This window comes from Trichosurus vulpecula, chromosome 8 (assembly GCF_011100635.1).
Source record: "Trichosurus vulpecula isolate mTriVul1 chromosome 8, mTriVul1.pri, whole genome shotgun sequence".
Taxonomy (NCBI): domain Eukaryota; kingdom Metazoa; phylum Chordata; class Mammalia; order Diprotodontia; family Phalangeridae; genus Trichosurus; species Trichosurus vulpecula.
Window position 1 is genome coordinate 31,780,907 of NC_050580.1, and position 24,586 is coordinate 31,805,492.

Genomic DNA, 24,586 nt, shown 5'->3' on the forward strand with positions numbered 1-24,586 from the left:
TTGCAAGCAGCCAGAAAGAAACAATTTGAGTATTGTGGAAACACAATCAGAATAATCCAAGATCTGGCAGCTTCTACATTAAGAGATCGAAGGGCTTGGAATACGATATTCCGGAGGTCAGTGGAGCTAGGACTAAAACCTAGAATCACCTACCCAGCAAAACTGAGTATCATGCTCCAAGGCAAAATATTGACTTTCAATAAAATAGAGGACTTTCCAGCTTTCTCAGTGAAAAGACCAGAGCTGAATAGAAAATTTGACTTTCAAACACAAGAATCAAGAGAAGCATGAAAAGGTAAACAAGAAAGAAAAATCATAAGGGACTTACTAAAGTTGAACTGTTTTGTTTACATTCCTACATGGAAAGATGATGTGTATGATTCATGAGACCTCAATATCATAGTAGCTGAAAGGAACATGCATATATATATGTGTGTGTGTGTGTGTGTGTGTATGTGAATGTGCATGTATATATGTATGTGTATGTATATATATATATATATGTAGAGAGAGAGAGAGAGGACACAGGGTGAGTTGAAGATGAAGGGAAGATATCTAAAAGAAATAAAATCAAATTAAGGGATGAGAGAGGAATATATTGAGAGAGGGAGATAGGGAGAGATAGAATGGGGTGGATTATCTCGCATAAAGGTGGCAAGAGGAAGCAGTTCTGTGGGAGGAGGGGAGAGGGCAGGTGAGGGGGGAATGAGTGAATCTTGCTCTCATCAGATTTGGCCTGAGGAGAGAATACCATACATACTCAATTGGGTATCTTACCCCACAGGAAAGAAGAGGGAAGAAGATAAAAAAAAGGGGGGGGATGATGGAGGGGAGGGCAGATGGGGGTGGAGGTAATCAAAAACAAACACTTTGGAAAGGGGACAGGGTCAAGGGAGAAAATTCAATAAAGGGGGGTGGGTTGGGAAGGAGCAAAAATAGTTTTTCACAACATGAGTATTGTGGAAGGGTTATACATAATGATACACATGTGGCCTATGTTGAATTCCTTGACTTTTTAGGGAGGGTGGGTGGGAAGGGAAGAGGGGAGAGAATTTGGAACTCAAAGTTTTAAAAACAGATGTTCAAAAACAAAAAAAAAGTTTTTGCATGCAACTAGAAAATAAGATACACAGGCAATGGGGCATAGAAATTTATCTTGCCCTACAAGAAAGGAAGGGAAAAGGGGATGGGAGGGGAGGGGGGTGACAGAAGGGAGAGCTGACTGGGGAACAAGGCAACCAGAATATACCCCATCTTGGAGTGGGGGGGAGGGTGGAAATGGGGAGAAAATTTGTAATTCAAACTCTTGTGAAAATCAATGCTGAAAACTAAATATGTTAAATAAATAAATTTTAAAAAAATAAGAATTAAAAAAAGAAAAAAAAAAGAAAAAGAAAATGGCACAATGAAACGAGGTGTACCTGTACAAAATAAGATCATACTGAAATACCTCTGGCCTGCAGTTGACACAAGGACTCCCAATCTACAAACATTTGGCAAGAGAAGAAATTACTGGCACGTAAGGCTTTAGATTGCAATGAGTTATTGAATCCTTGGCATTGCCACTTAGGAAACGTTACCAAACCCTAGAAGATGTGATATTAAAGACATGCTTTTTGTTTCTCATTGTTTAAATCGGTGTTGCTGACGGTTTCCATTTATTGGTTATATTAATGGACTCATACTCTGGCCATGATTTCTTGATTATGAGGAAAAGAGACTGTGTTGTGTGTTTGCTCATGGCCTCAAATCCTTGGTATGGTAAGTAGACTAAAAAAATGCAGGGTTTTGTCTTTTTTTTTTTTGAAAGAAATTCCCATACTTTCCTGTGGGCTCTTCTGATTAGATTAATGAAAAGTTTTCAACTCCAGCTTGCCAGGTGGACTTTCTCATGCAGGGGGGAGTCTAAATGTTGGCTTAGAAAGCCATGTAAACACTATCTGTGTTCTATTGTATTTTTATTTTGTTAAATATTTCCCAATTATGTTTTAGTCTGGTTAGACCGGCTTAGACCCAGGAGTGTTGAAGCCTGCAGTGCTTGCGTGTTTGATAGCCCTGCTCTTGTGTATCTGTCATTTTACTGTGGAAAATACATTCAGTGCAGAACATAATCCAGGTACAACTTCTCATAAATGAACTTTGACAAATCTTCATAAAAAATCTGCATGCAACTAAAAAATAAGATACACAGGCAATGGGGCATAGAAATTTATCTTGCCCTACAAGAAAGGAAGGGAAAGGGGGATGAGAGGGGAGGGCGGTGATAGAGGGGAGGGCTGACTGGGGAACAGGGCAACCAGAATATATGCCATCTTGGAGTGGGGGGGAGGGGAGAAATGGGGAGAAAATTTGTAATTCAAACTGTTGTGAAAATCAGTGCTGAAAACCAAATATGTTAAATAAATTTAAATAAAATAAAAAAAAATCCACTCAGTGTTTACCAGAGGTCTTCTCCTGGATCCTTTAATATCTTAAGTATACCAAGTAGCATTTGCACTGTTCCATTTATTGTGTCTTGCTAACGATTGCCCTTCTTCCCTTTTTGGTCCTAAAAATCCTTTGTAATGTCTTTTTGGTCATTTATCATGTGCATATCATTATTGATTATGTTCTACCTGTGTCCACCTACCATATGCCTTTCTACTGACCGAGTCATTGAGGTCGTGGAATTTGCTGAGATTAAAAATAGTGATTATTTTATTTAATTATGTTGAGACTTTAGTTACTGGCCGTAGAAGAAACCCATCCTTCAGACTGATCATCATCCTAGTTTTTAAAAAATAAAGCACTCAGATACACAAGCACTAGACATGTAACATTAGGCAAACTAGATTTTGCCCTTTAGTTAAAGATTGTTTCTCCTTTTGTGTTTGCCTATTACACTAGTTTTGAATATTTGCTAATGAATTTGAGTGCATAGCATAACTTTTATGGACAAACTTTTATGGAAACAGTAGTAATTTCAGAAAAATTAATATGTTCCCCAATGCAGATCGTGTCAGTGACTATCGTTAACAGGATTTTACTGACCCAGTCTCTAACCTGAGAATGATGAAACAGCAGGCCAGAGACAAAGTGTCAGTAATCAGATAGCCTTTTAATTGATTAGTTTCATTATAAGGAACAGATTTGCAAATTGGGAATTCCCCTAAACAGAATTCTACCCCACTGAAGTGAAGACAGAGATTTTATACATAAATCATAATGGAAAGAGAGGGGGGAAGATGCATTACAGTCATTTTTCTCAGGGCCAATGTGGTTTCCCATTAATGGAAGACAGTATAACAATCCTGGAATCCTGTGGGCGCAGTGTTGCTCAGGTCTTTGGGGTCGTTATTTGGTGGGTCACAGTAACACAGTTCTGTGATGGGAATGGGTTCTGCAGTCTTTGATTCACTTCACTTGAGAAGTGAATATTCACAAGAATGCCATGATTGTGAGCATCATCAAGGTCTGATTGATCATTTCAAGGTGCATTGTCAGTCTGACTCACTAGAGAGGCAAATGTGAAAAATCTAATCTATCATTACCCATTCATTACCCATATTACATCAATTATTATAAAAATCATAATTCCCTTCACACTATTAAAGGACTGTTTCACTGGTTCACCTGCATGAACCTGACATGTTCTCTCTTCATGTTATTTCTTTTCTCTTTGACATAAGCACAGGACCTCTAGGAATTTTTTATGTATCTAGAGCAGACGAATGGAGAAAATACCGACAACAGTAGAAATGAAGTTAAAAAAAGGTTATCTCACTCCAGCATTCAGTTAACTATGATCCATGTGATCCATGTAATTCCTTTCAGCCAATTTGCCTTCCTGCAACTGATGCAGGTCACAGCTCATCCATGCCTGTCTGTTTATGTGACTATTGTCCATGTCCACCCAACAAGTCGGGGGCCTTTTTTGCTTTCTGTTGACACTTCAAGGACATCAGTGGAGTACAAGGGCTGTCCATAAGTTATCCCTTGTTCACACCATGTAACCACTTTTCATTTATAGCAAGAATGTCAAGTTTGGTATGATATGTCTACTGTCATTGAACAAGAACCTTGTACTTGGACAGCTGATGGCCCAGGTCTAAAATGGTACCAAACTCACATAGAAACAGGGGCCACTAAACTGTACATGAAGATCCCTACAGTTTACACATTGACTTAGAAGACAGCACATTTTATGTATTTCTTTTTTTACTAATGCATCAACATATTAAAATCAGATAGGAACTACATTTTTGAATATTTAATTTTTTCACCAATTACACATAAAAACAATTTTTAACATTCATTTTTTAAAATTTTGAGTTCTAAATTCTCTCCTTTCCTCCCTCTGTGTCCCCTCCCTGAGATGGTAAGCAATTTGGTATAGGTTATACATGTGCAATCATGCAAAGCATATAGGAACTGTATTTTAATTAGGTCCAGGTCACACTTGGACCTGTTGTGGGCCACGTGTTTGACGCCTTTAGTCTAAAAACCATGTGGTTCTTAGCACCCTCTGCCTCCTTTCCCACCACTTGGCCCCTGACACTGTAGTGGAAAGGGGATAAACAGAACATTTGAGGCTCTGGCCATTGTTCCACATTCCCTTTTACTACAGATATCCCCCCTTCACACAATCTACACAGTTCATTCAAAATGGTCTCTTTACTATTGCTAACACATGACATTCTGTCTCATGTCTTGGTGCCCTTGCACACTACCTTGGCTGTCCCCTGTGCCTAGAGCTCACACTCCCCAATTAGAACCCTGAATCCTTGGTTTCCTTTGAGACTCAACTCAATTACCAACTCTTGCATGAAGCTTTTCCTGGTCGCCTTGGTTACTAGTGCCTTCTTCCCCAAGGTTATCTTGTATTGGTCTTATATATCCATGTATGTGTCCCTGCTTTTCATCCAGTAGAATGTACCTTCTTTGAAGGCATTGTTTTTGTCCCTGCATTCCCAGGGCTTTTACAGTGCCTGGTTTGTTTAATAATGCTTGTTGATTGATTAGTTGGATAATATTTGAGTGCCAAGCTGTACCTCCTGGCCCCTTTACACTGGCCTTTTCTTGAGCCTTATGGGAGACATAGACATTCTGTCCTAAGCTGATATCCACCTCTTTCTTAGAGTGAAAGAATGAGAAGGGAATGGACAATGAAATCAAAGTTTTCTCAGTCTTGGGTTTGTTGTGTCTTGTAGTCTCCCTTTGCTCCTGCTTCTGTCCAGAAAATAAAATTAAAATCCCTCCAAACAGTTCTGCTCTGAAGCACAGCAATAAGCTATCTTAAAAAATCTTTGTATCTTTCATTTCATGTCAAAGAGGTCAATTGGAATTTATGAACATTTCAAATAGGATCTGCCCACTTTCTGACATGAAAAAGCAATACTCTTCGGCAGCCATTGTAAGTTGTGTAAATTTATAACCAGTTTTCAAAGGTCTGGCGATCCTAATCTCAGAAGGGTTCAATCAGATTGTGGAGCTTCTTGAATGATTTGTGTTTGTGTCCTATACAGAATATCATCACAACATGATGTTTGTCCCCTGAGGCTGTCACTATGGTAGTTGTGAAATATTTCATGTCTTATATTCTTTAAACTGATTACTTCATTTATCGGTTGTATGCATTTAATAACCTTGCACAAAAGTTTACATTGCTTTTTAATTCCTTTTTCCTTTTCTTTGGTTTGTTTGTTTTGTTTTTTTTTTTTGGTTCTTAATTAACCCTGCCTGCTGTCTTTTTATTTCAAGGCAAACAATCTCTGACTTTAACATACCCTAACATTATAAATATTAAATCAGCAAAATAAAAAAAAAAAACAAAGCTCTAGACCAGGGGTGGGAAACCTGTGGCCTTCTAGATCCTCAAGTTTAGCCCTTTGATTGAATCCAAACTTCACAGAACAAATCCCACCCCTGCAGACACTAAGTGATCCATTTTCCTTCTCATTCTTCCTATAGAAGAGCACTAAAATCTCAAAAATTTGTTATTTTAAGTTACCATGCTGATATACATATTTTGCACTCATGTTAGACTTGCCATAAATAAAACAGAAATAATAGTTAAGAATTCTTCTGTGGAAGTGGAAGGCTTCTTTCAGTAGTCCTTCCAGACCATAGTAGATTAAAATCATTTGAAGATTTAAGCAGTAAGTACAAGTTAATAAAAGCAGTGTAGACTTTCTCTTTCACATTCTTTCCTTGTAACAAATGTCATTTTAGGCATTTGGCCTGAGTTATGGAGCTTTATAAGTTGTAGGTTGATTATGGAACATCTTACTTTCAGTGGGTTTGAATGTTCCATGTCTTGGTTTAACACAAAGCAGTTCATTCATAATCATTGGGGGCCTTGACGTGCTTTTTGAATTCCTGATGTTCAGCTTTTAGTTTACCAGCTCAGGATGTGTAGCTGTGAGCCTCAGCAGCCACCATCCCCCATACTTACATCATCTGAGACTTTACAGCTCACAGAATTCCTCATCCATAATCTCCCCTGGTAGGAGGGGATGGCTAAACCCCCTTGGACAGTTCCTAGAAGGGGACTAAATCATCCCACTTTGTTTTTTAGCTGCTTTGGGAGTTCAGCAGCCATCGCTACTTGGAGCATCCCCTACCATCTACACTCAACAGACGGCCCTGGCAGCAGCGGGCCTTACCACACCAACTCCTGCCAACTATCAGCTCACTCAGACTGCAGCCTTGCAGCAACAAGCAGCAGCTGCTGCTGCAGCCTTGCAACAGGTACCCTCTTCAGCAGTTAATGTAGTTCATTTAGAATGTAAAATTCCGTGTTGAGTCTCCAAAGAAAATCTGAGTGATGAAAGAAGAGGTGTTGATACGTTCACACATGGTTTTAATATTCTTAGATGGGGCTAAATCACGTGTGTGATAATTTAAATAAAATTTAGAAATGAGTTTTTAACAAAATGATATTTTGGTTAATCCAGCCCATATGGAAGGTCCTTAATATGCATTCACCATTTTCTTCATTTTAGCATAGTGAGATTTAACTACTTATAGTTTCTTTAAATGTAATTCTTGCTATGTATAAAGTTTGGGTAGAGTCTTCTCAAAGTTAATTAAATTTCTGGATGCTACTTTGAACAATGTTGTTTGTTTTTCATTCTTTTTTCCAGCAATATTCACAACCTCAACAGGCCCTGTATAGTGTGCAGCAACAGGTTTGTTCCTTTTTTCTTAAAAATATACATATTTGACTTTTTAAAGATAGCTATGTACTTTGAAAATGGATATATTAGCATTTTAATTTCCACCTGTTACCTTAGAAATCACTTTATCTTTCTGGGTTCACTTGTAAAATGAAGGAGTTGAACTAGATGTCTTCTATGACCTTTTCCATGGTACTAAGAGTTTGGAACTCTTTTGGGGGTGATTAGAGGGTGGGGTGTGAACAAAATATATTGAAAGATGACGTTATAGGGAAATTTTATTATTTTAATCAACTGAAGTTATGGACCAGATTAACTCTCAAACTAAGGTAAGATTTATCGTGGGAAATACCCATGGACAAATTTCATTACTGTTAGAAAAAAAAACAAAGTTTGATGCTTAGTATACATTCCCCCTGCCCTTCCAGTTAAAAATTCAGGGGCGCAAACTATTTCTACAAAGAGACCGTTCCTACCTTGACCCGGGCTTAGTTCCTGCTTGTAGTGGACGAGTGCCAACCTCTGTCCCACCACCACATGCCTTGTTTACGTCCTAGTGACTCTCAGCTGTTGTCACGTATGTGGCTGCATGGTTCTCCATCGTTCTGGCATACAGTAACCATACAGAGCTCTAGGGGGCTAAATTTTCACAAACAATGGGATGAGTAAAGTTTGCAAAATACTTAACATGCATCTCATTGGAGACCTGTGACAACCCCTTGTGCTTCTTAACATGCCCATTTTACAGATGAAGAAACAGGCTCACTGAGGTTAAATGGTCACTCAACCAGTGTCAGAGGTGAGAGTTGAGCCTAGATGCTGCTGCCTCCAAATCCAGCATGTGTTACAAATGCTAAACTGTCAGACTGTGGTGAGGAGTGGTGCTAAGAGACTGACTTAGTGAATGGTATTAAGTGAGAACAGCAAAATGGAGCCCATAGGAATCTAAAAATGTGAGGGTGTGTGTGTGCGCGTATGTGTGTGTGTGTGTGCGTGCGCGCGCGCATGATAGTTTATAATGAGTAACTTGGATTGTTTGTGACTAGAGTAGAAACGAAAATTTAGTCATAGGTCAAGACTTTTTGCCATTTTAAATGCTTGCATATGTATATATCACTAACATTTGAAATATCTGTTTGCCACATATACATATATATTATAGCTATGTGATTCACTCACTTTTTTCCCCTGTTTTTAGTTGCAGCAACCTCAGCAGACCTTGTTAACACAGGTTAGTTTGATTTCATTCTTCCTTTATTCAGAGGTCAAAATGATGAATAGATGACCCTTTATTTTCATTCCATACTTACACAAATAGATGATGGATCATGTCCATTATACTAGAAAAAGAAATGTCATCTCATTACTTACTGTTTTCTGATCATAAAAATCTTTTTAGTCTAATTCTAACCATAAAAAAAAGACTTACATTGATTTCATTTTTGCATGGAGATACTGACATTAGTTGTATTTCAAGCTTATCTGTTATATTTTTGTTTTCAATGGACTTCTTTTGGACAAGTAGTTGAGATGTAATAGATTGCATTCATAGTTTCTATGTCAGTTGTATTTTAAAGGGATGGAAGTTGAAAACCCAATAATATTGAACTTACAGCTAACACGCAGTAGAGAAGCTTCGTATCTTTTTATGTGCTCGAGCTGTTTAGAATTGAGAAGATTCCAGATTAAAGGGCAAAAATCAAATAACATATTACCCATTTCCAACAGACTCATCCACTTTTATTTCCCAGTGGAAGCAATCCTTCACATGAGACTCCTGCCCCCTTACCACCTCCAGCTTAAATCTCTACTTTACCTTCTTTTGCAGGTCATGGGGATTATCTTAGGGCTTTCAGTCTTCATCTGGTGGAGATTACAAATCTAGCAGTGTGGTGTACCAGACTAGAAATTGTCCTGTCATCCAAAAAGATGCGTTCACTGGGGCTTGTCTCCACCAGACTTCTGCTCCACAAAACCACATTTGCCCTAAGTTGGGAGATGGGGAATAGCTGTATTTGGGAACCTTGTTGCCTTTCTTGATGTCTTCCCTACTTTTCACATTGAGTGTTGCCCTCCATTCCCAATGCAAACAGTCCTTAAGAGCTGATCTAGCTCCTCTGGTTATTTCCCATTTCACCTAATTTTCAGCTTATGTGACTCCTGAAACATGAGTGGTCTGGGGCAGGCCCACCCTCAGTCCTTCCAGTCCAGTTAAGGAAAAGGGGATTGAGAGAAGAACATTGAGGATGGAAAGTACTTTTCAAAACTTTTTTTTTATTTCTAATTAGTCCTTACAATTTTTACTCCATCTCATACTAAATAGGCCCATAACCTTGTCAGTGTATATACTCCATCTTGAAGTACAGACAGAGCACAATGCAGCTCCCACGTGCATTTTTTTGCCCACATCCTCTCCAAGAGGCCAAACAAGGCACATCCTAAACAATTTACTTTGGGGGTCTCTCTGTTTCTAGCCAGCTGTTGCCTTGCCCACGAGCCTGAGTCTGTCGACTCCTCAGCCAGCAGCACAGATTACGGTCTCATACCCAACGCCACGGTCGAGTCAGCAGCAAACTCAGCCTCAGAAGCAGCGAGTCTTCACGGGAGTTGTTACAAAGTTACACGATACCTTTGGATTTGTGGATGAGGATGTATTCTTTCAGCTCAGGTAAGCTGGTACTTGGCCGTGGCCAGGAGCAAACATCTCCCACAAGCACCAGAACCAGGGCTGAGGAGTGCCTTAAAGGACCCAGCAACTCCATCAATCAGGCCATTTTTATGTCAGTAAGGCAAAGGAAATAAAGAGAGCACAAAAAAATTTAATGTATAGCAAAATTATAACTTTTGTGTGTCAGTTGGTGTGCCTGGTCCTTTTGGGGTTAACTGTGTAGGTCAGGCGTCCGTCTTTTTTTAGTATTGCTTCTCTGTAATAATTTACTAATGATAAGTTATTTTTATTTCTGTATTAACTCTATATAGTTCTTACAAGGTCTTTACATATATTATCTCCCTTGATTCTCACAACAACCCTGTGAGGTAGGTTTTGTTTTCCCCGTTTTACAGATGAGGGAGCTGAGGCAGAGAGCAGTTAAGTGACTTGTTCAGGGTCACACAACTAGTAAATGGTGAGACTCAGAAGTAGAACTCAGATCTTCCTGACCTAAAGGCTATCAGTCAGTTAACTTATTAAGCATCTACTATATAAGGTACTCTACTAAATGAGGATACAAGAAACAAAACAATCCCTGCCCTCAGGGACCTTACGGTCTAGGGGAGGAGGCTACTTTTAAACAACTATGCATACAATGTATACAGGAAAAATTAGAAAGAATCAGCAGAGGGAGGACACTAGTATCAAGGGAGACTAGGATGGGCTTCTCATGGAAGGTGGGATTTTTATTTGGGACTTGAGGGAAGGTAGGAGATGGAGATGAGCAAGGAGGGCTATGTAGGCATTAAGGAAACCAGTAAAAATGCTGGAGTTGAGACATGGAGAACTTTGCACAAGGAACGGCATAGAGGTGAATGTCACTGTAATTGTGGGATACATGTGGGTAGGAGGGAGCCAGGTCACAAAGGGCCTTTTACACCAAATAGGATTTTGTATTTGATCCTGGAGGTGACAAGGAGTCACTGGAGTTTGAGTGGTGACTGAATGGAGGAAGGCCTGGCAGGTGGAGAGACTTGAGGCGGGCAAACCCCCTCATCCACATCAGGCTGTTTCAGTAATCCAGGTGTGACATGATGAGGGCCTGCACCAGGGTTGGGGCTGTGTCAGGAGAGAAAGGGGTGAGGGGAGACGGTGCAGAGGGGAAATGGGTTTTGGCAGCCTCGAGAGAGTGGGGAGTCCAGGATGAGCCTGGGTAGCCTGGAGGACAGTGGTGCCTGTAATTAACTTAGGAGGAAGAAGAATGAGTTCTGTTTTAGACATGTCCAGTTGAAGATGTCTGATATTTCCGATCATCCAGTTGGAGATGTCTGGGAGGCAGCTAGAGATGGGAGACTAGCAGCCACTCCATTGTGCCACCTCCTGAATTAGATTCTGCCCATAAAACTTAGTAATGGTAAAAGAGTTCATTTCATTCAGCAAACATTGATCGAGTATCTACATTGTAACAAGCCTTATGTTCAGCACTAGGGCTACAAGCTCAAAAACAAAAAGGTCCCTAACCTCAGGGAATTTACTTTCTGCTGGGGTAATGAACACCAAATATGTACAAAATAATGTTGGAAAGTACAGTAAAACTAGCAGAGATCAGCTAGAGATTATAAGAGGAGAGAGCACTCCAGGCATAGGGCACAGCTTGTGCAAAGGTCTGGAAGTAGAAGATTGTTCTATATGGTAGGCTTTTTAAGATGGAACATGTAATCTTAAAAAGTTAGACTGCAGCCACACATTTTAAAAGTGAAACTCAAATGTTCAATAAGCTCATTAAGCCACTAGTAAATTACCAGTATTATACTCTTCAATAATTAATTGACATTTTTAACCATATTGATGAACTGACATGCAGTGAGATTAGGGAGTAAAAATATCAAATCTTTAGTTTTGGATTAGAGGCAATCAGAAAAAGTAAGATGAAAATGCAATAAAATATCAATTCATGTCACAGTGACGGATTTGTGACCTCAGAACAGCTACAAATTGGTCATTCAGACTCTCTTTGAGAGTTTGATAGTATGAATATATTTGCTTTTATGGTAGATGATGGCATGTGAGAAGCAGAGGAGAGAGCTTCATCTCTCTGTCCTTTTATTGGTTTTCAGTCAGCCTCAGCACAACTCCACAGTGCTCCCTCCAGCTGCCATTCCTTTCTCATCTCTTTTAAGAGCAAAGACACAAATATGGGGGGGGAACGGGACGGGACTGGAAAAGGACACCCTTGAGGAATGTGATGAGGAGTCAAAGATCAGAGATGCTTCTTTCCCCATAACCACCTTCTACATTAGACATGTCTTTTGCATTCCTTAAGTGTCTGTAGTGTCTTAGAGGGGATGGGTGGAGCCTGGGCTTTTCATTAGGATTCTAGTGCAGAGTCCTTGCCCCTCAGCATTGACGGGGTTTCCTCATCAGGAGTGCCCTGTGCTTGTGACATCACCAGTCCAGCAATGGCCTGCCTCTAGCACTTGGCCCTGCTTTTAGGGAATGGCTTTCTAGTTGGAGGTCTCAACTTGCTTTCTGTTTGCAGCGCTGTCAAAGGAAAAACACCCCAAGTAGGTGACAGAGTGTTGGTGGAAGCCACCTACAACCCCAGCATGCCTTTTAAATGGAATGCACAAAGAATTCAGACCTTGCCAAATCAGGTATGTATGTGTGGACTGCAAAAGAATAGTCGGACGCTGTGATGGAAATCTTCTAGCTCCTAAGGGCTTCTTCTTTTTTTTCTAGAATCAGTCTCAGACCCAGCCTTTACTGAAGACACCTCCGGCTGTGCTCCAGCCACTTGCCCAACAGACTGCGTTTGGCGTTCAGGCTCAGCCTCAACCCCAGTCACTGTTGCAAGCACAGATTTCAGCTGCATCGATTACACCTCTGCTTCAGACTCAGCCACAGCCTTTATTACAGCAGCCACAGCAGAAAGGTATCATGTTAAAGAGATCTGTGTCTTCTTGGGGGATGGTTCAGACAAATACATTATTTAAAGATCCAGTGCCAGAAATGTGCAGCTAATTGCAAAAGGACAGGGAACTTTTATGTTCAGTTTGAACAAAGAAAGTTGAGCGAAGAGAAAATAGAAAGAGTCTTTTTTCCTTAAATTTTTTTGCACTCTTCCGTAAATCCCAGCCAGGCTTCAAAACTCACTGCTTCTTCAACAGAAATGATTCCATAGTGCAGACCATGAATTATTTTGATTTGCCTTTCCTAACAGACTCATGAAATGACATTTCCTTATTTAAGTGTTTGCCTACCAGCTTGTGCTGATTTAAATGAGATTGTACCCAGTTGTGCTTTAAGGGTGAGATTTAAGGTATCTAGTTGTGCTCACTGTTTACCTTTGAGAGAAAAGCCACTGCTCTTTCTGTGATTAAACATTTAAATAGACAAAGATAGAATGTTTAAGCAGTAAGATCTAGTGTGCCTTTTGAAGCAACAGCACCACTTTTTATCATTCCAGCTTCTGAATTAGTTTTAGCCTGGTCATTGGGCTTTGAATTATGTTTAATTAATGACATTGCAATGTGATAATTATTACTTGAATTTCCCAAAGATTTAGACAAGTTTTTTCCCCATGTAAAAATTTTCCTATTTGAGATATTACAAGTAGTTGAGTCCTTGGGCCATTCATATTTGAGAGTAAATTGGGGCTTCTTTTGGTTCATATTTTAAGGTGGCTCTGCTGATGAAGAAATTAACATTCCATATAAAAATTGAAGCCACCCGCTCCCTCAAACTTGTATTCTTAATGAAAAAACTGCATACAATCCTAGCAGTAGTTTGTCATTTGAAAGTTCTTGAAAGATTGATATTGACTGACTTTTCAAGAATTCTTTGTAAGTTTTGTTTGTCTACAGCCTACACACTAGAGAAATATAATTCAAGTTAACAGTATATACGTCAATCTGTAATTTACCATGCCTGTTATAGACTAGTTTCAAAAAGGTACGGTCCTGATCAGGACTGGCAAGTTTACCATGTATCTTGAACCACAAGCAAGGATATGATTGAATGCTTTTTGCCAAATCCTAACTGAGATTCCTGCTTTTTCTATGCTCATCACTTCATATCTTGAAATTGAAAAATTTTGGTGCCCTTGATTTCTCCTCCTCCTCACAGTTCCACTCTGAGAACTACAGATTGTAAACCAACTTGTAATTAGGGTTTGCAAATGTTAGGTACATTCATCTCTTTTAATAATTTGAATAAGTTTTTATTTCAGCCCTGAGCAGATAGTACAAACATTTCAAGGCCCGTAAATTTTGCCTGTAACTATTTGGCCTGTGCTATTTGGAAGAGAAGAAGAATTTGAAATCTTTCTGGCCTTTGAAGAAGGGTTGTCTTTGTTTTTGTGATTTTATTTGGTTGAGTTGTGAGAGTCTCATTCCCTATATCCACAGTTCACATTTTTAATGTCTGCATTGTAACAAAAGCATTTATTGTTTGAATAGTGTGTGATTTTTGCTTGAAATAGATTTTTAATGGCTATTTCTAAGATAATGCTATTCCTCACCAATCTATGCAGAATGTCATCAAGAAAGTATTTAATGTTTGATAACACTAAGTTATTATGCTGGTGATGCTTTTCTTTTTACCCATTTGACAATTTGTAATTCTGTATATATGTAGGCAACTATATATAAAATTGAGCTAGGTGATGGCTTTGTAATTTGTAAAAATATATCCTAAAGTGTGTCTGTATCTCTTTAAGCTGGTTTGTTACAGCCCCCTGTCCGTATAGTTTCACAGCCACAACCAGCACGAAGGTTAGATCCACCGTCCAGATTTTCAGGGAGAAATGACAGAGGGGACCCAGTTCCTAACAGAAAAGATGACAGAAGGTATGGTGTTTCAGGAACTGTGGCACGGACTCTTGGTTGTTGCTTTTTTCTTCTGTTAAAATGTTTTTCTTTAAAGATTTGTTCTCTTATGCTAGAAATAAAAGTAATTTTTATCAAACTTTCTTTTAAGTCGTGAAAGGGAGCGAGAGAGACGTAGATCTCGGGAAAGATCACCTCAGAGGAAACGTTCAAGGGAGCGATCTCCCCGAAGAGAGAGGGAGCGATCACCTCGAAGACCCCGGCGTGTTGTTCCTCGTTACACTGTTCAGTTTTCAAAGTTTTCACTAGATTGGTAGGTTCCTATTGATCTCAATATTGAATTATTCAAAATCGTTAGTATAAGAGCCCCTAAGTTATAATTTGCCAGAATTTTGCATGCTAAGATTGTTTTAAAATTTAACTTGGTTGTCTAGAGTATAGTGCTGTTACAATTTATTGAAGGGCTGACGATATGACATAAGCTTGTCACTTCTACGCCTGCTACCCTCTGAAGGCCAACCACTGAGTAACATGCTATTGATTCAGAAAATCGTGATGTTGATTTTCCTTCTGTGTAAAAGTCTGCTTCTTAAAGTTGGACTCTGTGTTGTTTGTGATGTTGTGATGAAGGGCAGGGCAGGGCAGGGCTCAGCATAGCCTGGGCCTGGTGGGCAGGAGCCTCACAGCAGAGGACAGAGGCTCTGGGGATTAAAGGCTTAGTAGAAAACCCCTGTACTTGGCTTCATCAGAACCATTGTTGCTCCAAGAAGAGACGATGCTCATTGTAAAAGCCCTTGTAAGGGACAGCAGGGCTTTGTGGGAGGCCCAGTGACCCTGATGCAGCCTGAATATGTCAGTGGTGGTTGGCACGCTCTGTATGAGAAAGTATGGAGCACATTTAAAGGTGTTTTCATCAAAAATAATTAAATTAAAGTTCTGAAGCTTAAATAGAAGGTAAAACTTCAGTTACCTTGGAAGTTCATTTATGGATCACATCATTCTTAGTGGTTCCAGGTAGCGAAGCTTCACTAGAATCAGCCCGATATTAAAAGAACAGCACTTAAAAGTCAAAAACTTTGCGCATAGGAGGATTTTCCTTCTGATTCTTCTAGTATATTCAGTTGCCTCGTTCTACCTTATTCTCAGGAGAATTTGTGCACTGAGAAAAATATTTCTTAATATTTCTTCAAAATTAACCTGCTTAATCATTTTGTGTTAGTCTTTTTCCCTTGCATTCATTCTTTCCATTGGCTCTGTTGGTGTCTTTTTGCTTACAACCACACTTTACATATAGGTGATATAGCAAAACACTTGACTGTTGAGAAGTCCTCCAGCTGCAGAAATATTACAAGGGTCCCCCCTCCCCCCCACCGACATAAAGTGCCCAGTAGGGACAAAATAAAAGCAAGAGGACAAAACTTGTCAACTTTCTAGTTCTATTGCTTTGCTCTTGAAGAATGATAGCATTTCCTAAGCATTTTCTTGAATGTGAATTCCCAGAATATAATACACAGATTTAAATGCACACAAGAAAACATTCCAAACCCCAAGTATAGGTATCTGCACACGCACACGCACACGCACGCACACACACACACACACACATAACGCACGCACACACAATTCCCCAATCCCTTGCCTCTCCGTTAGTACTAAACACTGTCCATTAGGCTGAATTGAAGTTTGCAGTGTAGTTTACATGTTTTTAGGGAGAGAGTGAATGGAAAGAGGAGCTGCCTTTGTACACGTCATATCACTTTATACCAGGACATATATTACTCATAGAGGAGGCAGAATTCTTGAGAATATTTTGTGAGTAGAGGACTTGTGCTTTTTCCTCATTGCAGAATTTAAAATGAGAAAGATTTTGGAGACCGTCAGGTCCAACTTGTGCCTGAACACGAATCCCATCTCTATCATGTGGACGATTCTCAGAAATATCCAGTCCCAGTCTCTTGCCTGAGTTCAGTCCTGCATTACCAGTGGCCTTTTTGGACATTTCAAACGGGATGTCAACACATCCAAAACAACTCATCATTCCCTGCCCCCCCCCCGCCCCCCAACTTGATCCCAAAGTCCTCGGTTTCTGCTCCCCAGTCACATTTACTCCACATCTCAATCTGCTACTGAATTTTGTTTCTACCTCTTCTGCCCACACAGCCGCTACCCTCATCAGGTCCTGCCTTGGATCTTCTCCCACTCTAACACATCTTCCACTGTGCTGCCAAAGATTTGCTTCAGTGAAGCACATGACCATGTCACTCCCCTCAAAACTTGTAGGGCTTCCTCTTAACTTCCCTGGATCCTGTATCAACTTTGTGTGACATTTAAAAAACTCATTTACAGCCTTGCCTCTTTCTGCCTTTCCAGTCTTCTTCTGTTTCACGCCCTCATGCTCTCTGCAGAACACCTACTTTGTCCTCCTCGATATCGCTGTTCGTAGCACACAACTCTTACTTCCTGACGTTGTCCCTGTGCATAGAACATGCCCCCTTCTTACCTCTGCCTCCTGACTTCCCTGGTTTCTTCAAAACACAGCTCAGTCTTACCTATAACAAGAGGCGTGTCCTAGGCCCCTTAGCTGCCACAGCCTTCCCTCTGTGATGATCTCCCCATCCCCTGCCTTCCCCTCCTGTCTGTCTGACTATACACTCTTTCTATACACACACACACACACACACACACACACACACACACACACACTCTCACACACTCACTCACTCTCTCTCTCTCTCTCTCCCTCCCCCCCCCCAAAAAAAAAAAAACTTGTACAGATACAATTACTTCTTTGTTGTCTCCACCATTAGAATGTGAACTCCTTGAGAGCTGGGAGGGGCTTTTTGTCTTTTCTTTAACATCTACCATAGTTCCTGCCACATCATAATAAGCTCTTAGTAAATGTTTGTTTATTGACAAGTCATCTAGCAGCTTTTGTGACTGACTTCTAACTCACCCCCTTTCTTCTTTAAGAAATATTAAAATGATAACGGTTACTGTTTTTCTCAATTTGATTTCTAGAATTCCTCTTAACATTTTGCCGCACCCCCAACAGAAGGAACAGCCCCAGATAGTCCCAAATGTTCATAGCAGGACTTCTTGTGGCAACAGAAAGTAAAATAAAGTGGATGTGCATCATTTAAGAAATAGCTAAATAACTTGTGGCATATAAATGTCAGTCAGCCAGCATAGATTTACTTAGTGTGTTTTATAAGAAGCAAAATATATGGGGCATTCAAAGAAATATGAAAAGACTTGTATGAGGTGATATAGGGAACTAAGCAGAACCAGGAGAACTGTATACACAGTGACTCTAAGATAAATGAAACCAACACTGAAAAGCAAACTCTGACATAAATCCACTTCTTACCCTCCTGCCTCCTTAGCGCCACCCCCCCCCCAAACGCACCCCCCCCACCCTTCCATTGAGAAAGAGGAAGGCAAACCATGGTGACAAAAACAGGTATTTCTTACTCTGCACCCTGAGTGCATCCATCCCATCTCTGTCAGGAGACTGCAGCCTGAGCCCTCTGCAGTAGTGTTTTCTCATTGATCTGTGAACTCTGATTAATTTTCATGATGAACAGATGTTAAAATGTACCCTTCCTCTTCTCAGTAGCGGGAGGGGGGGGGGGGGACGGGACGGGACGGGACTCTGAGCACAGCACGAATGGCTGTTGGTTTTGCTAAACCAGTCCTTGGCTTCGATAATGACAGGACAAGTCAATGATTGGTGTGAAAACAGAAGACATTGTTAGGCCTTGAGTAGCTGACCCTAGTCATGAAGATGTTTCTTTATTTATTCACATCTATTATTCTTGCCCTTAGTTCTACATTTTCTTTTCCACAAAAGGCATTTCTTTTTTACTTGTCTTTGCCATCCTGTGATCCTCATTTCTCCTGAAAAGCACCCACATTCTTTATTTTCTACTGCCTTCTAGAAAACAAGTTTGGTAAAAAATATTTCCCAGTAGAGTTCTTTACTTTACTGAGTCTGTGGTGCTGATATGGGCACTTAGAAAATCTCTGCTGGTACAGGGGGCACGCAGTACTTTCTCATCCTTTGCAATTTTTTTTCAAATGTAGCCTACTTTGAAGATAAATTTGAGAGATTAATAATCCTTGTAACTTTATACCTCTTCTACTTAGTATCATAAAATCCATATTCACCATTCATTGATTTCAAGTTGGTTAGATGAGCTGCAGTGTGGATATTTGGCTTTGGAATGGATTGTTGTACTGAATTATTTGAATATGAATGTGTCTGATTTTTTGAGGATTCACTGCAGACTAAAGGCTGAATTTGATTATGTGATAATCTGATTGAGGAGCGCAGGAACTGAACACTTTTCTTCTTCACCTTTCCAAGATTGCAGCACAGAAAATAGCTTGTTTCTCAGACCAGCTCAGGGCCCCCACTTAAGAACTGTAGAGGAGGGACCTTAATTAATAGCTTTGTTTTCAAAAGGAACATACCCCATGCACTGTAGGCTTCCATGCAAAGTAGGCAGTGAAGGGATTGCTGAGATAGCAACAAGTGTCACTTGTCAAAATGGGTGAATTTTTTTTTAAAGCAACTTATTTCTCAGTAGATCCAATTTCTCCCTTTCCTAAAAATTGCTTTCTCTTTTCCTCCTTCTAGAAGTAGTAACTCTTGCTAAACTTAAAAGCATGCTTTCAGTCCATTACTGTGTAGGTCACCATATAGAGTTAACTGCTGGGGCAAGCATTTGGTGTCCAGCATTGTGCGACTCTGCCCCATGTCCATACTAAGCTTGCTACTGTGTTCATCATTTGTTTCTGTTTTGCAGCCCAAGTTGCGACATGATGGAACTGAGACGTCGCTATCAGAACCTGTACATCCCTAGTGACTTTTTTGATGCTCAATTTATGTGGGTCGATGCTTTTCCTTTGTCAAGACCCTTCCAACTGGGAAACTACTGTAATTTCTATGTCATGCACAGAGAGGTAGATCCTTTGGAGAAAAATGTGGCTATTCTTGACCCGCCTGATGCCGATCACTTGTATAGTGCCAAGGTTTGTATTCCATCGGGGACTTGAGTTATTTGGATCAGAAAGGAAGAGAAATGATCGTTTTTAAGTAGCCTCTCTTTGCCCTTCATCCTTCTGCTCTCAAATTGGGGAGGCAGTTGCTTGTCCCATACGTAGTTGGAGGAATCTGAAGATGAAAGAAATGGTGTTAATGACATCATGATGTGCCTAGAAGAAAGAAGGGCGCTACTGGGTCTCTGCCTTGAGGGCACCCACCGCATGGCCAGTAGTCTTCAGGGGGAGCAGTTGGGACGCTGCTTACCGCACATGGCTTTGTAATATTTGCAAAACACTATTAATAGCATCCCTCGAAAAAGGTGAAATTGGCACAAATGTAAGGTATTTATGATTCACTAGCACTGCTGTAGCATCGTGCTCTGGGGGCACCTTTGTATACTGGAGTTCAGATTCTAAATTGCGTATCCAAAAGTTGAGGGTATATGTACTTTCATTTTCTTCTTTACCACTTTAGACTATTTTGACAGGATTGAATTATTTGACTATGTAATAGGTAATGCTGATGGCTAGCCCTAGTATGGAAGACTTATATCACAAATCATGCGCTCTTGCTGAAGATCCACAAGAACTCCGAGATGGATTCCAACATCCTGCTAGACTTGTTAAGGTAAAATGGCTATCCATTGACAGGGGTTTTGTTTTTGTTTAATTACAATTTCCTATATGTGAAAGGGAAAGCAGTTTTTAATTTTGGGTTATTCCAGAGTTTATGTAGCATACTTGGTATCATCATGTTGTTTGTAGAATGTGAAGATGTTGGTACATTAGAGTTGTGTGCTGAATGTAACCCCATGTTAACAGTGGTAATGAAATGGAGTGTATTTTCACATCATTAAAGTTCTACCTTGAGTTTGTAACTGAGAATAAATCTGGATATGAGGAATTTTTTGCAAGGATGAGTTGTGATGAGTAAAATCCTATTCCATTGCTGAAATACAGTGTGGAACATGATGAACTGAGCTCTTCCTTGGCCAATATGCCCACCAGGGATAGTGAAGTGAATTTTGTGAAGGGGGTGTGTGCACGTTTCCTTTTCAGGTACTTGCATCATCTGACATTTGGAGCACAAGCAGTATAACAAAACATTTAATCCATTCTTTGTCTTTGACTTAGTTTTTAGTGGGCATGAAAGGCAAGGATGAGGCCATGGCTATTGGAGGCCACTGGTCTCCTTCACTGGATGGACCAGACCCAGAGAAAGATCCCTCTGTGTTGATAAAGACTGCTATTCGTTGTTGTAAGGCTCTGACAGGCATTGATTTAAGTGTGTGCACTCAATGGTAAGTACCAATCTTCTCCATATGACTGGCATGAATAGAAATGTGCTCATAGCTTATGTAGATGTGTCTGTCAACCAGCCTTTTTTCCCCATCTCATTCAGCAAGCTTTGGTGATGCAGGTAAACTCCTCAAAGGGAAGTCCCATTTGTAGCAAAAACTTGTTTGGTGCCAAAAATGTTCAGAGCTGACTTAAGGACTAATCATGATGAATTGCAAGCGGAACTGTGTTTTGTTATGCTGTACTTCTGCAGGGAATGTATGTTGGAAATGTTTTTCATTTCATGCGTAGCTGGAGAAGACCGACAAGAGAGAACTTCTTTCGTTATAATTCTTTTGTCATAAAGTAAACGCTGTAGTTGCTGACTCACTGCCCAGCCATATTTTCTCTTGAGGCTAATTTGTCTTGTGCGTCTTGTACTATTGTTCAGACCTAATTTGAAAAAGCTCTCACTTTCCACACACACTCGATTTGCGCCCCTTCTCTAAGGGTGCCTGGGAGTGTGGGGTGACTAATCGAGCGCGCAGGCCCGGGGCCGCGTCACTTCCTGTGAGCATGCTCCGCTCCATTGAAGGGAGCCAAGCTGGACAAGCGCACCAAAGAGCAACTATGGCTTCTGTAATTTTTTTTTCTTTAGACCAGCCTGAGGTTCTGGCAGCAAAAGTTCTTTACTTGATGTGCTACAAGTGAACTAGGGTCTTTAAAGTGTATTTTAGAATTTTTTTTCCAACATGCTTCTTCCCTTGCAACAGGTACCGTTTTGCAGAGATTCGCTACCATCGCCCTGAGGAGACCCACAAGGGGCGTACAGTTCCAGCTCATGTGGAGACAGTGGTTTTATTTTTCCCGGATGTTTGGCATTGCCTTCCCACCCGCTCAGAGTGGGAAACCCTCTCCCGAGGATACAAGCAGCAGCTGGCCGAGAAGCTACAGGGTGAACGCAAGGAGGCTGATGGAGAACAGGCACTGAACGCTAATCCCTTTTTCTATTTCCGCTTCTCACAGGCACAGGAACACAGGCACAAATGCACATCACATACTACACGATAAACACACACGGAGGAACATAACTGGTAACAGCGACTGGCAATCCAGCTTTCAGCAGAGTAGTTGTACGTTCCGTTCTCTTTAAAACCAAAAAACCAAAACCAAAACCAATTCGTCAATTATGCTAACTTAATGAATGCTGAGACCACAGAGGAAAGTAAATTGTGCTTAAATTGCACAAAGCTTTGTTTTCATCATAGGTCTAGTTGCTGGAATCTGGGACCAGTTGTTGAGCGAGATTCAGTATTAAGCCATTTTAAACATTTTGCCATTTTCTAAAATTATAAAAAATTTTCTTTTTCACGGTCATCAGTTCTAATCATGGATATTTGAAATTGGACAACCACAAGTCTGAGAGCTTTGAAATTTCAGGCTATGTGGCAACGTCTTTGGTACATTTTAAAGGTCTGACTAAATCAAGATTAACTTTGGGTGGCTTGAAAATTGGGGCAAGATCACACACTGTGTGGTTAGTGGAGACCATCAGTGTCTGTGCATCCCTGATATCCTTTGTGTTGTAATTTATCACCCTTTTGTGTTTCACAGATCTGGCTTTGATTGGCTGATGAGTGTCTTTGTGATCAGTTAAAGTGGTAGAATGTATGTACGTGGACTTGCCTAAACAATAACTTTAGGAGAAGACAATCTGAAACACTTGTGACCTTGCACAGATCAGCAACAGAATTTTAAGAATAAATTAATATCCTTTTAAGGCTTCAGAATAATAATTACACTCTAACTTTGTATGTCAGGATGAAGAAGAGAAGGATGATGGTGAGGCGAAAGAAATCTCCACACCCACCCATTGGTCTAAACTTGATCCAAAGACGATGAAGGTAACTTTCTGAAGATGCTGTTCACTTGGATCTTGGCACCAGGGGCTTCAGGGGCCTTTACTGATAGAATAATTTCTAGATGGAAGGTCACTGAGGAAATTTACTAAAAAATACAACTTAGTAGCCATTTAATAGAGTGTCATGCCCAGAGCATTCTGTTAGGTATTTATTTGGAGAGATACGAAGATAAGTAACAATGTTGAGCTGCTCAAAGATCTTGGGATCTAAGAGAGGTAACACAGCCATGCAAATAAACACAATGCCAAATTAGAAACTTAAAGAGACTTGGAGATGTAAAGTTGAACACACATTAAGCAAAAGATAATCACTTGGTCATCATTTTATTGAGCCTTACATTTTCTATATAGAACAAAGTTGTGGACAAGTTAAAGTTAGATTTTTGTTTATCTTTCTAAATCTCCCTGCCCATTTCAAAAAATACATTATTCCTGGGCATGGGCCTAAGCTGCCATAGGTAAGCTTATATTTTGGGAATGTAACTCCTCTTCAAAAGACATCTCCTTTTCCCAAAGAGATAAATAGCCTCAACGTAGTCACACGTTTCAAAAGAAACTAGAAGTAAAAGCCCAGGGATCAGGAAACGTCAAAGGGAAGGAGAGCTGAGCTGTCTTGTAGAAGGTATAGGATGCCAGCAGCAATATTTTGGGTCTCGTACTCCCCACTTGGCAGCTTTCGACACACCTCTGGCTTCAGCCCACTTCAGACTTGTTCCACTGGGCACTCTAGAGCTGTGCAAATAAGCTGTCCTAGAGGACCATGTGCCTATACTCAAAGTGGAAAATGAGCACTACCTCTAGCAGCGTCAGCAGTTGGATTATTGCATGTTGAGTCAGTCACATTACAGGCAGTTTTGACAGTTTATGGTTGGGACATTTGCAAAGACCCTTAATGGCGCATAATGTAGTGAAAACAAATTTTCATAATGTGATCTTGGTGATTTGTTTTTTTTTGTTGTTTTGTTTTTTTTTTTAGGATGTTGGAATTAAATAGAATTTGAAATATCTTCATAGAAATAGATTTGTTTTAGAGCTTGAAGGGACTCTAGATCATGTAATCTAATGCAGTCATTCAACTTAATGATGAAATTGAGGCCCATAAAGATGAGCTTTTATGCAGAAAAATAGAAGAGATAAGGTTATGTACCTATATATCTGAAATTGGCTTCAGTCATTCTGGTTTATTTGAGAGAATCTTTGGTCTTAGGGAAATGACAAACCAACTCCTAAATACCATCAAGTAAATTGCCCTTGAAATTTCTTTCTTTTGGATCCTGAACATTAGAAATGTTTTCTACATTCTTTCCAGGCAAATAATATAGTGTCCTTTGCACAGATCCCTGAAACAGGAGCAAATAGGAACAGAGAAACATCTGAGTGAGAATGAAATAATACAAAAAGGAGCAAATCTTGAAAATCTTTAGTTAGCTGGCATGATATCGCTAATCCTCAGGCTCTGGCTCTTTCTGCCCAACATTGCACCAGTTAGTGACACTGACACTAGCAACTTATGCAAATTTGAAAAATCCAAGGTGTTCCAAAAGTCTTAACTCTGTTTTAAATTTTTAATAGCTTCAGACTGCACCAAGACTTTTGAGACACCCTATGTAACTGGAAATTAAGAACACTTAAAACCATCAGTTGCCTGTAACAGAGATGTGCTGATTAGTTAAATTACTGGTTAATTGAGAGTTAAGCAAAACCCTTT

At 40.1% G+C, this 24,586-nt stretch overlaps 1 protein-coding gene and 1 non-coding gene across 2 annotated transcripts in view; both read left to right on the forward strand.

Moving 5' to 3' along the window:
• CCAR1 (cell division cycle and apoptosis regulator 1) overlaps positions 1-24,586 on the forward strand; it is a 53,060-nt gene that overhangs the window by 14,555 nt on the left and 13,919 nt on the right. Inside the window, exons 3-15 of the mRNA XM_036734674.1 lie at positions 6,557-6,729; positions 7,125-7,169; positions 8,356-8,388; positions 9,632-9,825; positions 12,347-12,461; positions 12,547-12,739; positions 14,525-14,654; positions 14,785-14,946; positions 19,442-19,667; positions 20,194-20,307; positions 20,814-20,980; positions 21,731-21,941; positions 22,778-22,861. Of these exons, the coding sequence (XP_036590569.1) occupies positions 6,557-6,729; positions 7,125-7,169; positions 8,356-8,388; positions 9,632-9,825; positions 12,347-12,461; positions 12,547-12,739; positions 14,525-14,654; positions 14,785-14,946; positions 19,442-19,667; positions 20,194-20,307; positions 20,814-20,980; positions 21,731-21,941; positions 22,778-22,861 (1,847 nt within the window). The remainder of the gene's footprint in view (positions 1-6,556; positions 6,730-7,124; positions 7,170-8,355; positions 8,389-9,631; positions 9,826-12,346; positions 12,462-12,546; positions 12,740-14,524; positions 14,655-14,784; positions 14,947-19,441; positions 19,668-20,193; positions 20,308-20,813; positions 20,981-21,730; positions 21,942-22,777; positions 22,862-24,586) is intronic.
• On the forward strand, positions 20,598-20,663 carry LOC118830398. Its single transcript, XR_005009043.1, has one exon. It is a non-coding gene; the product is annotated as a small nucleolar RNA SNORD98 (small nucleolar RNA).